We start from the raw sequence: 12,524 nt of genomic DNA, 5'->3' as shown, positions 1-12,524 counted from the left end.
ACGCACCCGGCCCCGCGTCTAATAAGGGTAGCCTTGAATCAGCTAAACCATAAATCCGCCTCTGGTTATGTGAACTTTTTAGCATTATAAATTTAAAAAATTTTGCTGTCTAGCTACAGCCCGTTTGCACCACTCCTCATTTCCCCCACATCCTGGAGAAGAGCCCCTAGGCTGGGATCTTTAACGGGCCTCCGAATCAGACTTTTCACAGGCGTATCTATAGTTTATAGCATGAGAAAAAAAAAATATGGTAATTGTTTCCGGGTTCCTGGCAGAGGCGTATTTACAAAGGGGTTTAGCTGGCTATAGCCCAGGGCGGGGGGCAAGTTCAGAGGGGCGACAAATTTAGTGTAAAGTGCGGTCAAGAAAATTAGTAGAATTGGAGAAGGATGGCAAAATTTGTTTTGCTCGTGGGTGATAAAAACATACTAGAGATCGAGGGTCTAGTAGGTCAGTGAGTGACCAAAGGAGTTATCTAGAGGATTTGCAAGCATGTAAGTAACCAAAAGAGTGTCCAAGAGAGCAACGACCAAGGCAGCGAGAGGCCGAAAGAGTGACCTAGAGTGTTTGTGACCAAAATGATGCACAAGCATGTGAGTGACCAAGACATTGGCCTTGAGAGCCTCAGATCCGGTTTGTGAGTGACTGTAAGAGCGACCTAGAGCATGTGTAAACATGTGAGCCACCAAAACAGAGTGCAAAAATGCGGTCGTCCAAAAGAGTGACAGAGAGTAATGAACCAAGTCAGTGAACGACCAAAAGTGGCCTTGAAAGTGTGTAAGCATAGGAGTGACGTATATAGCGAATGAAGGACTAGATCACTTTTTCCGCCCGAGTGGCGCAGTGGTAAGATGCTCTTCTTCTACTATGAAAGTTACCATCAAGGTACATGCGTTCGAATCCTGGCATAGAACGTCAGAAGCAAATTCTTTTCCTACCGAACCTGGGGTGGCCACCGATGGATGGAGCCTTCATTTGTCACCCAACTCCACTGGTTGGAAATTGCCGTATGGCGATATATGACCGGAGATAGTGTGCGGTAAAGTAGGTCAGTAAACGACCAAAAGATTTTACCAAAAAAGTGATAAGAAAGGTGTGCAAGCATTTGAGTGACTTAGCGACATAGGTGTATTTACAGGGATAGGGGTTTGCTGAGTGGGCCCAGTGCGGTAAATTTGAGGAATAAGTGGTGAAGAAAATTTGTATAGAATGAAAGAAGAGAGGGCGGCAAAAAATATATGTGTAGCCCATAAGCGGCAACAGAGACGCCCTTAGGGGTGTGCGACAAGTGCGGCCGCAACGGGCCCTTCACTTAAGGTAATGGAAGTGAAAAAAATATGTATCAATTCAAGTAAAGCAAGGTGTCTGCTTCAACACTAAGAAAATGAAAAATTTATACATATATATTTTGCAGAAACTTGCTCATCTCGTGGGGGGACTCCACCCTACCAGAGGTCAACAAATGCATATTTGTTTCTCGTTCAAACAGGGGAGTGCCCCCCAAACTTATTGAATGCTTTCATTAATTCTTAAATCATTTCTTTTATTAATCATGTATTTTTATCAAAAAATTCTTGAATTTATTTCTTTTTTCAATTCTTGAATTATTCCTTTCATTAATTCTGGAATTATTTCTTTTTCATTAATTTTAGAATTATCGTATAAGGAACCCTTATACGTAAACGTGTATAAGGAACCCTTATACGTAAACGTGTATAAGGAACCCTTTTCTGCCAAAAATTTTGTTCCCATGGTATTTCATTTTTTTCATATGGTATTTCATTAATACTGAATTTTCATAAGAGATGCTGACATATATATTTTTTTTAATTCATGAATCCTGCTTTTCATTATATATATATTATATATAGAAAAATGTACAAAAAATTAACACATATTTGATTTGTTTTCTTTTTTCATATATAAAAAATGGTATTTTTTAATATATATATATATATATATATATATATATATAGTTTTTTAACTCTTTTATTAGGTCCTAATTTTCATAAGTTTTGGAAATATTTTTTTTTCATTAGTTTTTAAAATTTTCTTCCCTTCCGAATTTTCATCAATTAGAAATTTTCATTAATTCTTGTGTTCATTTACATTTTCTCACCGGGCCTTGCGACTGGTAACGGCGACCCTGAGCGGCAAAATCATAAATACGACTCCGGCCCAGGGCCGCAGCCTTATCAGCTCCCCCCTTGTGGGCAGGGCTGCAACAAGGCGGTTGTTGCCCCGTGCGCTGAACCAGAGGGGGACGCAAATTTCATCCTTTAACCTTTTCTTCAACATTTACAAAGGGGAAGCCAAAATGCATGATTGCTCCGGCTCACACACCAAGTATTTAGTTGCGGCCTTGCTTCTGGGGGCCATGCCATGACGCTTCCCCCCTAGCACTCACGCTTAAGCCGCCCCTGTGACCGAATTTGACTGTAGTAACGTCGAAAACCAGAGATGGACAAAAGAGAGACAAGAGAGAATGGCTACTCTACGTACGTAGCTCTAGCCAGCCTTTCTCCCAAGAGCTGGAGGAAGGAGGAAGGGGGGGGGAGTAATTGATGCGTTATGGCAACCGACAATCTCCGCTAGATGGCGTTCCGCACGCGATCCATTTCCCTCCTCTTCCCCCCCCCCGTATATATATTCCATATATATAGTAGAGCCTTTTATTATTTTTCTTTCTCTGTTTCGTCGGTTTAATTCGTTATCGTGTCCGTCAGGTGGCGCTGTGAGGGTTCACGTGACGTCATAGATTTCCTCTCTTTCTCCGCCTCCTCTTCCTAACCGGAGAAGATTCGTTGAAGGTAGGGGGGTGTGAGTGTGTGTGTGAGAGAGAGAAGAAGAGCCAACAGCCAGGCCTTTCCTCCCCTTTTTTCCTTGTGCAGCAGCAGCAGAAGGAGATTTTTCAGTTCAGTTCAGTCGTCGTCAGCTATCGGAGGCCGCTGGTTGTAGCCCCCCTGTCGTCTGTCGGGTTTTATAATATCAATTCATTCATTTTCATTCGGTTTTTATTTTTCTTTCGTCTTCCCTCTCTCTTTCCCGGCATCTTCTTATTTTTATCATTGTTTCTTTTTAATTTGTCTCACGTTATTGTTGTTTACCCCCTTTCCGCTAATTATCGTCGTTAATTGATTGATAACGTCGTTAATTGATTATCGATAACATTCCGAAAAGGACATTAAAAAAAAAAAGTATCTTCTTGTCCATCATTTTATCATCGAAGCATGGGCCTCCAAGTGGAAGTGGACATTGTCGCCGCATTTGGTTCGAGTAGTTTTTCCTAAATTTTAATTTTACCTTAAATTTTTGTGTTTCAACTATAATTTATTCCCTTGTTTTTATCAATAAATTGCGAAATCTCGTCATTTTTGATCTGAATTCCTCGGAGAAGGAATCGTTGCTTAATACTTGAAGAGTATTAGTAGAAAAAGACGAAAGATATCTTTGAAGATTCAAGTATGGATTCGGAGGGACCTCAGAGTAGTGCTGCGAGCCCTGATGTATCCCATGACCCAGGGTAAGTGAAATTTATTTTTAATAATTTTTTTTTTATTGCTATTCTATCGACCCGCAATTCGAAAATAGCTTTTTTTTAATGTGAAATTTGAGTCTTTTTTTTTAACAGGCGAAAAAATTGAATTTAATCAACATCGATCGATGGTTAAAAAAAATTCCGATAATATATCCGAATTGATCACGGCAAAAACTTCAAATAGATTTTATCAATAATACATTTTATTAGATGTTTATAAATGTAACAATAAAGTATAAACCGGAGCATTTTTTTTTTCGAATAATTTTCGATGAGACATCGGATATATCTCAATGCGTATACGTGGATGTAATGTGGATGGACCCGGGGGGACGGAGGTGGGGTTCGGAAAAAAAGTTCGATTCTTTCCGATACCGGTCCGCTGTCGGAGCCTGAAAATGCTTATTGGCACACGTTCAAGAGGCGTGTCTTACATACCATCATCATTAACCCTTTTTTTTACCTGTATTTGGGAAAAAATGCGGGAATTTTTCCTACCGTTTTATAATAATTATAAGGCTTTATCTATACTTAATGGTCACTGAGAAGAGTCACTTATCTGATTCGGGGAATGGTCGGTACAACCGGTCGAAATGACCGTTCATCTTTCAATGGTTTTTTTTTCCATTTTCACGAATTTTTTTAGAGAATTTCGAAGAATTTTCACCCTTAAGTGTGCTTAATTTTTTTTTTTCGAGCTGATAATGTTTTTATATTTAATAACTTGTATAGAAAGCTGGAAGAATCATTTAAAAAATCTATTTTGAATTGCTCTGCCTATACAGGGTCTTATTGAAGACGTAAAAAGCCTCGAAAATCACACATATAATGATGTATAGCAGTAATATTACTTTCCAAATATATAACTACCTTGTTTGTGAGTGAAACTAAAGTAAAAAAAAAAATTGGATAGCAAACTTCAAGGAAAAAAACAGAAATGCAAACATAACGTTTTAATAAATTATCGAAATCACAGTCACACACATAGTCTGCAACAAACCAAGAGTTGTCGTTGATTGAGAGATCTACAACAAATTCAATATAAAAAATGGAAAGAATATGACCCCACCTCATGTGCAAAGGCAATTCTAAATTTTTATCTTCAAACTGGCTGCAGTAATGAGCATTTAAAGAACCCTTTACACATATGCAAAGCTACGCATTTGAGGATTAATTTTTATCAATGACTGTTATCTTAATTTTTCCACTAGCTCCAGTGACTTTGTATTACAAATGTCAACCTTTGGATATTAACAAGTGTAATTTGAAGTAACTTAATTGTAATTTGTTATGAAGTGTAATTTGAAGATGCTTCAGAAACCAAAAAGAATAGATTTAATATATTCTCATTGAAAACTGATTGATTATAAATTACAAATACTGACCAGCTGCTAGTTGTTACGGAAAAGACAACGAATGATCCAAACTTTAATCTTATTTAAATTGGCTATACAAATCAGAAGAAAGTTTTAACTAACTGTGGTCAGTTGTCAGGCAATAATTAGCATTCATCCTTGTTCAATGTCCGTAATGATTACGTTTCACATGTCCAAATTCCGCTTATACATAATTCTATGGGATAAATACCGGACGTTGAATGGGTGTTATGGTCAGATGGTAAAGTTTCCTGTCTAGAATCATTATTATGGTAAAGTTGGTAGAAATCGATATCAGCTTTGACTTATTTTCCTGAATGGATAACCTTTCCGGAAATCGGAAACAGAAGCCAAACGTTCCCAGAAGCTTTAATGATGGATTCAATGCCCATTACAGGATGAAGTCGATGAATTAGCATTGACAATATTATACACCCTAGATGACGTGAGATCTGACCAATGAGTAAAAGGTCAAGTTGACCTCGATGGAATCCGTGATTTTTCAAAAATAATGCGAATATTAAGAGAAAGAACTTCACCTGCTACCATTTTTTTAATTTTAAATGGCACTAAAAAAATTTAACGCTGCATTTTATGTATATGCATACTAAATGTGTGTGTGTATATATATATGTATTAATATGATATTATATGTATATATTAAAACTGAACATTATTTTATTATTTTGATGACGACGGAGCCATAAATTTTTCTTCGTGTTTTGGCCATTTTCCAAAAGAAAAAAAGATGCCTCTGCTATGTCGAAAGATGGCAGAGTAATGACATCAAATGTCACATGACGTCCATTTACCATTTGGCTCAGTTATTTCTCTCTTATTACACACATACACATTTTCAAGGCACAAACACACAACTGTCAATACATTGATTAGATTATCTTCCATGTCATAAACTCTGCTTATGTACTACCATTAGTGTTGAGCGAAATTTTTTCTAAAACTTTAGTTCTTTTTTGTATCAGGTAGAAAACACGCTCTCTCTCTTCTCTCTTAATCATTTTTTCTTTCTAATCGAACATTCTTTTTCAAAAGACATCTGTGTATTCAAGTTCATTCGTGATTAGAATTTCCTCGGCTTAAGACTGACTAGCAGCTATCTGCGCAAGAAATTTTTTGCCACTTCTATCTTTTTAAGACGTCCCAAATAATCGAACTGTATTTCAATGTGAACCCCTTTTTTCAAAGAGGGCGATATCGCCCTCTCCGAGGAGGCGTTGAAACTGCCCAGTGAGAAAACTTTGGGTATAGTATAGGATCCTATTGGTTTGTCTAGATGGGGGGACACTAAAAATAATTTTCAGGGAGCAGGACGGTAAGACAAATAGAGTTGGGAGATTAATATAGACATATTGAAAATATTATGAATAACAGTTTCCACTGTGTAGTCACGTGGAGTGCAGCGTGAGTTTATTTGTAAATCGTTCAACTAAAATTCCTGAAAATAGAAGAATGGAAGCTTTAAATTTGTTATTATCCTACGATGAACATTGCTATTCATTAATTATTTTTGGTCTGTTGATTTCTCACCATTAGTCTCATGCTGCGATATTAGATTCTGCTAAGAGCCAATTCCTGTCCATCCATCGTTTCACTACTTCAGTCATTATCATGCATAAGTCTAGACTGATCGAAAATAATACCTCTCATGTTATATAATGTGATATATATATATATATAATTAGGATTATATTTATATAATCATCTTCGATTGCACAACAATATTCACCATTTTAAAGAGCAGTAGATTCGACTTTCGGATAAGAGGAACTTTGAGAATGTTTCGTCAGATGGTGTCAAACGTGGTTCTAAAAAAACCACTGTATTTTTCATATTCACAATATCTTTGTCCACTTACCCATGGCGAAACAATGTTGTCTGATTCGCCTGTAAATATGGCTTTTCCTTCGTCAGCAAAGCCAGACAACGAAGCTAACATCCAGAGATTCAGAGGAATATGCGCGTCACCTATGATCATGATACCGGTACCGTACCGTTTTGAATTCCCTCGTGTCTCCTCAAAAGTCAATTTATTAACTGATAAACATATATTTTATCAAATTTAACTATTCAAAACGATAATCAAACTAGAAAAGATTCTGATAACTCGTTGAGATTTATAGCATCCCCCCTCTTCCTCATGCTAGAGCAGTGTTTCTTAACATTTTTCAGTTCAGGCCTCTCTGTAGCATATTTTCTTCACGTTCCCCCCATCTTATCCAGAAGCGAGATTATTTTTACTTCTTGAATTCAATTTTTTAAACTAAATTTATAATTTAGTACAAAAATTTAATAAATAAGGTCGATCTGGATTCCTGAGCCAGAAGCGAATTCAAACGGGGGCGATCATTCTACCGAATTAAATTGGAAAAATATGTCAGTCCTGTAAAACACGGGATGATTCAACGAGTCTCCACAATAAATCACTCCTACCGATCTGGATCCGTTCCTACCCTGAGCTCCCGTTTTACCTGATTTTCGTTCGCGGCCCCCTTAGAATATTTCAGGACTGTAAGGAACCATATGATCCCAGGTTGAGAACCACTAATTCAGTATTTTCATCATAAACTCGGTTATAAAGATTTGGGTTCTAACGATACCTCAGCTACAACGTCAATAATTTGCGGTCTCGGCTGATTCCCATATAGCAGGAAGTCTTCAACGCATAACCAGCAGAACACACTTGGCCCTCTGAGCTTTTTTGAAGTGGCCCCCCGACGAAAAGTCCAGAGCCGCAAACTGGGAGCAAAAACAACTGGGGAATAAATAACGCTGGTCATCCATATATCTTATGGGCATCTCTTAGCATCACTTAGCAGAAAGAAACAGTTAATATATTTGCATATTACTCGCGAAGACCATAGTACCAGATCTCATCATGTAGGTCTCCTATGCGCACGAGGCTTTCCCGGAATCATACCCAGATGGTCCCATGCGTTTGGATGGTCCAGGTTCTATGGGCACTGAAAAAAGTAGTCACATTTTTTCCCATCATACTTACTTAAAAGATTTATTTCTTCGCAGCAGAATTTTTTTTTCCACAACTCTCTGGTCCCTCCCCCTTAACTACCTCTCGTGGTTTCCCTTTCACCTGATTTTCGCTCACGCCCCTCCCTAGCATATTCCAGGACCGCAAGGAACCATATGATCGCAGGTTGAAAACCACTGGTTCAGTCTTTTCTTATCATAATGACTACTACTAATAGACCATGACCTTTAGTGTTGACCAGTGCATGGTCGCTTATTTTGGTTCTCACAATCCACGTTTCATTTATCAGTTGAATGGTATTATTATCCTCGATGCAACTAGAATTTGAGAATTCTCATTGACGAGTGGATTGGGTTTTCTGAACATTGTTCTGCGGTGGTCAAGTAATCGAAAATAATGCTTGGTTTTATTCTTAAAAAATCTCTTCGCGTTCTCCTAGTCATTCTTTCGCTTTTCTGGGGCTTAGTTCGTCCTGGACCGTACTATGCCGTAAGGTTTTGGAAACCATACCACACAGGAAAATAGAATTGGTTGAGGCTGTGCAGAGAATGCTCTTGTTGGCACAGAAGGCTTGAGATATGAAGAGAAACTTGATTTCTTGAATATGTTTACATTGAAAAAACGCAAGTGTCGGGGGGGGGGGATATGATTGAGTGTTTAAAATTTTCAACGGAATGGATAGGAAGAATCATGGGTTAATGACACTTCGTCAATTGACTGATTCGACAAGGGGACACCAGTATCGTTTAGTAAGGGACAACTCCAGATTGTGGTGTAACAGAGAGTTTTTCTCTAGCAGGGTTGTGACCTACAAACAGTACAAATGTAATTCAATTATAACACATCACTCACTTCACTTTTGAAATATAGATGGCAGCACTGAAAAATCAAATAACGCTACATACGCACTCGGACTGTTAGGGTACACGCACAATAATACTTCCGGCACAACTCACTAAGTAGTAAATCGCCCATAGATGGTGATAGACCTGAGTTGTGCCCGGTTTGAAAGAAAGAAAGCAGGGTTGTGAATAAATGGGATAGCTTACTTCCGGTTATCGTGAATTCTATATCGTTTAACGATGTTTACGTTACGATGCTTTTAATGTGAGAAACCGAGAAGCTGTCCATACTTAGATAAAACAACCATAATTTTTTTTATGGTCAATGTATTATTAATATGGCAGATATATTATTAATTCGAAGGTTTTTAACAGCTGGCTGATGCAAATATATATTTAGGAAAAAGAGAAAATTCGTCTGCCTCAATGAGAGGACGTGAGTTCGATTCCCCGCAAGGGCAGATGAATTTTCTCTCTTTCCTAAATATACCTTTGTATCAGCCAGCTGTTAATACCTTCGTATGGATAGCGGAGAGTGGCATCATCCTCGGATATTATTAATTATTAGTTCTTTTTGTGATACGTGCTCTTATATTAGATTGCTGTTTATTAGTTATAGTTGTACTACAACATGAAAAATACATCCGTATTTTTCATGGGCATCTTTTTCAGTCATCTCGTTGGGCAATTTGCCTGTTGTGGGCTTTATATTTGTATTTTTATTTGTACTACTGAGCAAGAATTTGATTGAACTCGGTTATAACGACCTCGAATGTAACGATACCTCAGCTATAACGTCAATAATTTGCGGTTTCTTCAAATTCCAATAAAGCAAGTGTCTTCAACGCATGGCCCGTAGACCATACGTTACCCTCGAAGCCTTTATGAAGTCCTGAGCCGCAACCAGGGACAAAAAAAACTGGGAAAAAACAACGCTGTTGGCCCCCTTAGAATATTCCAGGACCACAAGGGACCAGATGGCCCCAGGATGAGAACCACTGTGCTAGAATGTCCATTTCTCGTTAAAAACAAAAGAAATCAAATCAAACTTCGAGTAAAAGTTTTAGTTTTGAAAAGTTTATCGCGGTAATTTTATAGTATCTGAATATTAATGAGAACAGATTTCGGGAATCGCTGGCACAAGTAGCGTCGTATTAATGAAAAAAAAGTTGATAAACTGCTGTTAAATTGCGTTTAAAATTCAAAGTTTTCGCATAAGTAAATTTTGAAACACCATTAGAAAAGAGAGCTTCGTTCTAAAGATTCTCTTGTATATGGACAGACTCATGTTTAGTCATGAGTCCTCAAGAAAACCGCAAGTAGTGGCCATTGAAAAGCCGTAGGGGAGGAGGGAGAAATCTAATGACGTCATCTGCATTCTGGTGTTATGTATGTACGTATCTATCGAGAGAGGTATGCTCCTTTGAAAGAGCAAATTTTATTCTCGGCTATAAATTTCGCAAGTGGACGGACGACGCGACTCTCGCTACCAAGACGCTCATTCTCACACCCTGTGTATGTATATATAAATATGCACACGACACCTGTTCTTGCCATTCACTTTCTCGCCTTAAAAATTTTCACGCCGCTTTTCATACGAAAAGCATTTTCACCCGATAATGGCCTATAAACGAAAAACGGCCTCTCTCGTTCTCGCAGCACTTTCATATCAAATCTCTCTCCCTAGGAAAAATGCCTACTAATTTGACACTTTGAATCACTTTTTTTTGACACTGATACAGTGATACCTCGGCTAACGAAGATAATTCGTTCCGGAATTACATTCGTTAGACGAAATCTTCGTTACCCGAAACGCGGTTCCTCGTAGTTTTCTAAGGAAAATCGTTTAATTCGTTCCAGAAACAGCCTAAAATTTGAAAATAAGTTTCACAAAGCACTATAAAAAATACAAATAATGCTGAGATAAACAACTTTATAATTCGAGGAAGCAGAATTTAAAGGAAGATGAAACTCTCTCTTTTATTTTACACTATGCACGCTATGCAGTGCAAAAAAAAGTGTGTGAGGTGGTGCTTGTGATATAGTTAGCTCATTTCTCTTTCACTCACATGCAGATGGAACATCCAGACTGTTCAGTTTGGTACTAAGAGTAATAATTCAAGAAAATTTAGCTCATGACGTGGCTTTTTGATGTTATGCGTATGCATCCATGTCAACGAAAATTCAGTTAGCCGAGGCAGAAAAACATCGAAAAAAATCTTCGTTAGCTAAAAAATTCGTAAGCCGAGACGTTCATTAGTCGAGGTATCACTGTATTTCTTAGCACGAAATAAGAATTATCCAGCTTGCTTTGTTTCAATAAGAGATTTTAAGAGTAACATCTGATACCGGCGGATCTACTGATGCAAGTTTTTATATGAAGGGTGAGTTCTATAGATGGGTCAAAAATTTATAAATGGGAGAGTCTCGGAATCATTATGATTCGATCGTGACCCGAATGTTATTTAATATGCGAATGAATATGATGACGATTTAATTGCGAATTGAAACGTTGTTCAGAGAAATTGTAATATCGAGCTCACAAACATCATGGTATTGGTCAGCCGGTAAACAGAGATCGTTAAAACTCGTATCGATCCTCCCCGAATAAGACATATTATACCTGAGAAATGATCATGCGATCTATATCAAATCTAGAAATACTCAAATACACATTATGGTTCAAAATTTCGTCCGTTTGTGCTGGCAGAATGATCTATAACTTGAATATAACATGTGTATACATACATGGGTAATGACCGCTTTTAGAAAAGGCCGCTGGTTATACTTGCATCAGGTTCTTAGAACGAGATTTAATACTACAGTGGAAAAAAGTGATACTTTAGTAAATTTCGGATGTGGTACGTATAAAATAATGTAAATTCTAGATCTATTACACCCTGTCTCAAAGATTTAACTACTAACAATATTCGCTCTTGAAATTAAAGTTAAATTATAAAACTCATTACAAATGCTGTAAAACTTTTCTCTGTCATTATAAATCAGGAATATCTTATTGATGTAATAAAAAACTGTTTTTTTAAAAAAAAAGTTGATTTGTGCATGTTTTTTTTCAAAAGCTTAGACACAGTCATGAATTGTGATGATTAGTCATGGAAATATGAAACAAATGAGCACATGCTTAGAGAGAGAGTATTCACAGTTACCCAAGTTTTCCAATAACCCAAGTTATTTTGGTTGTCAGGCGCTCCAGAAATCCAATTTTAATGAATTAATAAAATATTTAATTTAAAATTTGAATGAAGGCCTGTGTTTCTTAAAACTAAAGCTATGATGAATCATTTCTGGAATATTATCCAAAAACTAAGGCAACTAAGAAGTGCGAAACATTGATTTGGGGACCAAGTTTCACGAGAAAGCAAGATGATAGCAGGATCTAGACAGACATTTCGAAAACCATGCTCGTACGTTGAATTGAGCTAGTGTGATATATGTCTCGTTAGTGGTAAATAAGTGTTTGACAACCTATAATTTACTTATAACGTGAATAACAAAATCATTTTTGATGTACCGGAATTTCTTCCGTATAATCCGCTACTTTGAGAAAAATGCCATCGTATAGAGTAGGCAACGGTGTAAAATCGAATTGTAAGAGAATGTCATTCATCAATAATGGAATCCGAAGGAATGGAAGGGCTTGTTTGTCACGTTTTGGTAGAAAAAACTTTGATTTTTCTACTCACACATACGCCGTCATTGAATCTTAAAATTTTTTTTTTTTACAAATTAAGTTCAAAAAT

At 37.3% G+C, this 12,524-nt stretch overlaps 1 protein-coding gene across 1 annotated transcript in view; it reads left to right on the top strand.

Moving 5' to 3' along the window:
• The first annotated feature begins 2,746 nt into the window (after positions 1–2,746).
• Positions 2,747–12,524, top strand: part of LOC149074161 (RNA-binding protein Musashi homolog Rbp6-like) — a 409,321-nt gene continuing 399,543 nt past the window's right edge. The window contains exon 1 of the mRNA XM_089246590.1: positions 2,747–3,523. Within this exon, the coding sequence (XP_089102716.1) occupies positions 3,465–3,523 (59 nt within the window). The 5' untranslated portion in view covers positions 2,747–3,464. The remainder of the gene's footprint in view (positions 3,524–12,524) is intronic.

This window comes from Pholcus phalangioides, unplaced genomic scaffold, assembly GCF_987345545.1.
Source record: "Pholcus phalangioides strain wild (caught in Gottingen) unplaced genomic scaffold, Ppha-v1.0 ptg000017l_1, whole genome shotgun sequence".
Lineage (NCBI taxonomy): Eukaryota > Metazoa > Arthropoda > Arachnida > Araneae > Pholcidae > Pholcus > Pholcus phalangioides.
This window is presented reverse-complemented; position numbering and strand designations above follow the sequence as displayed.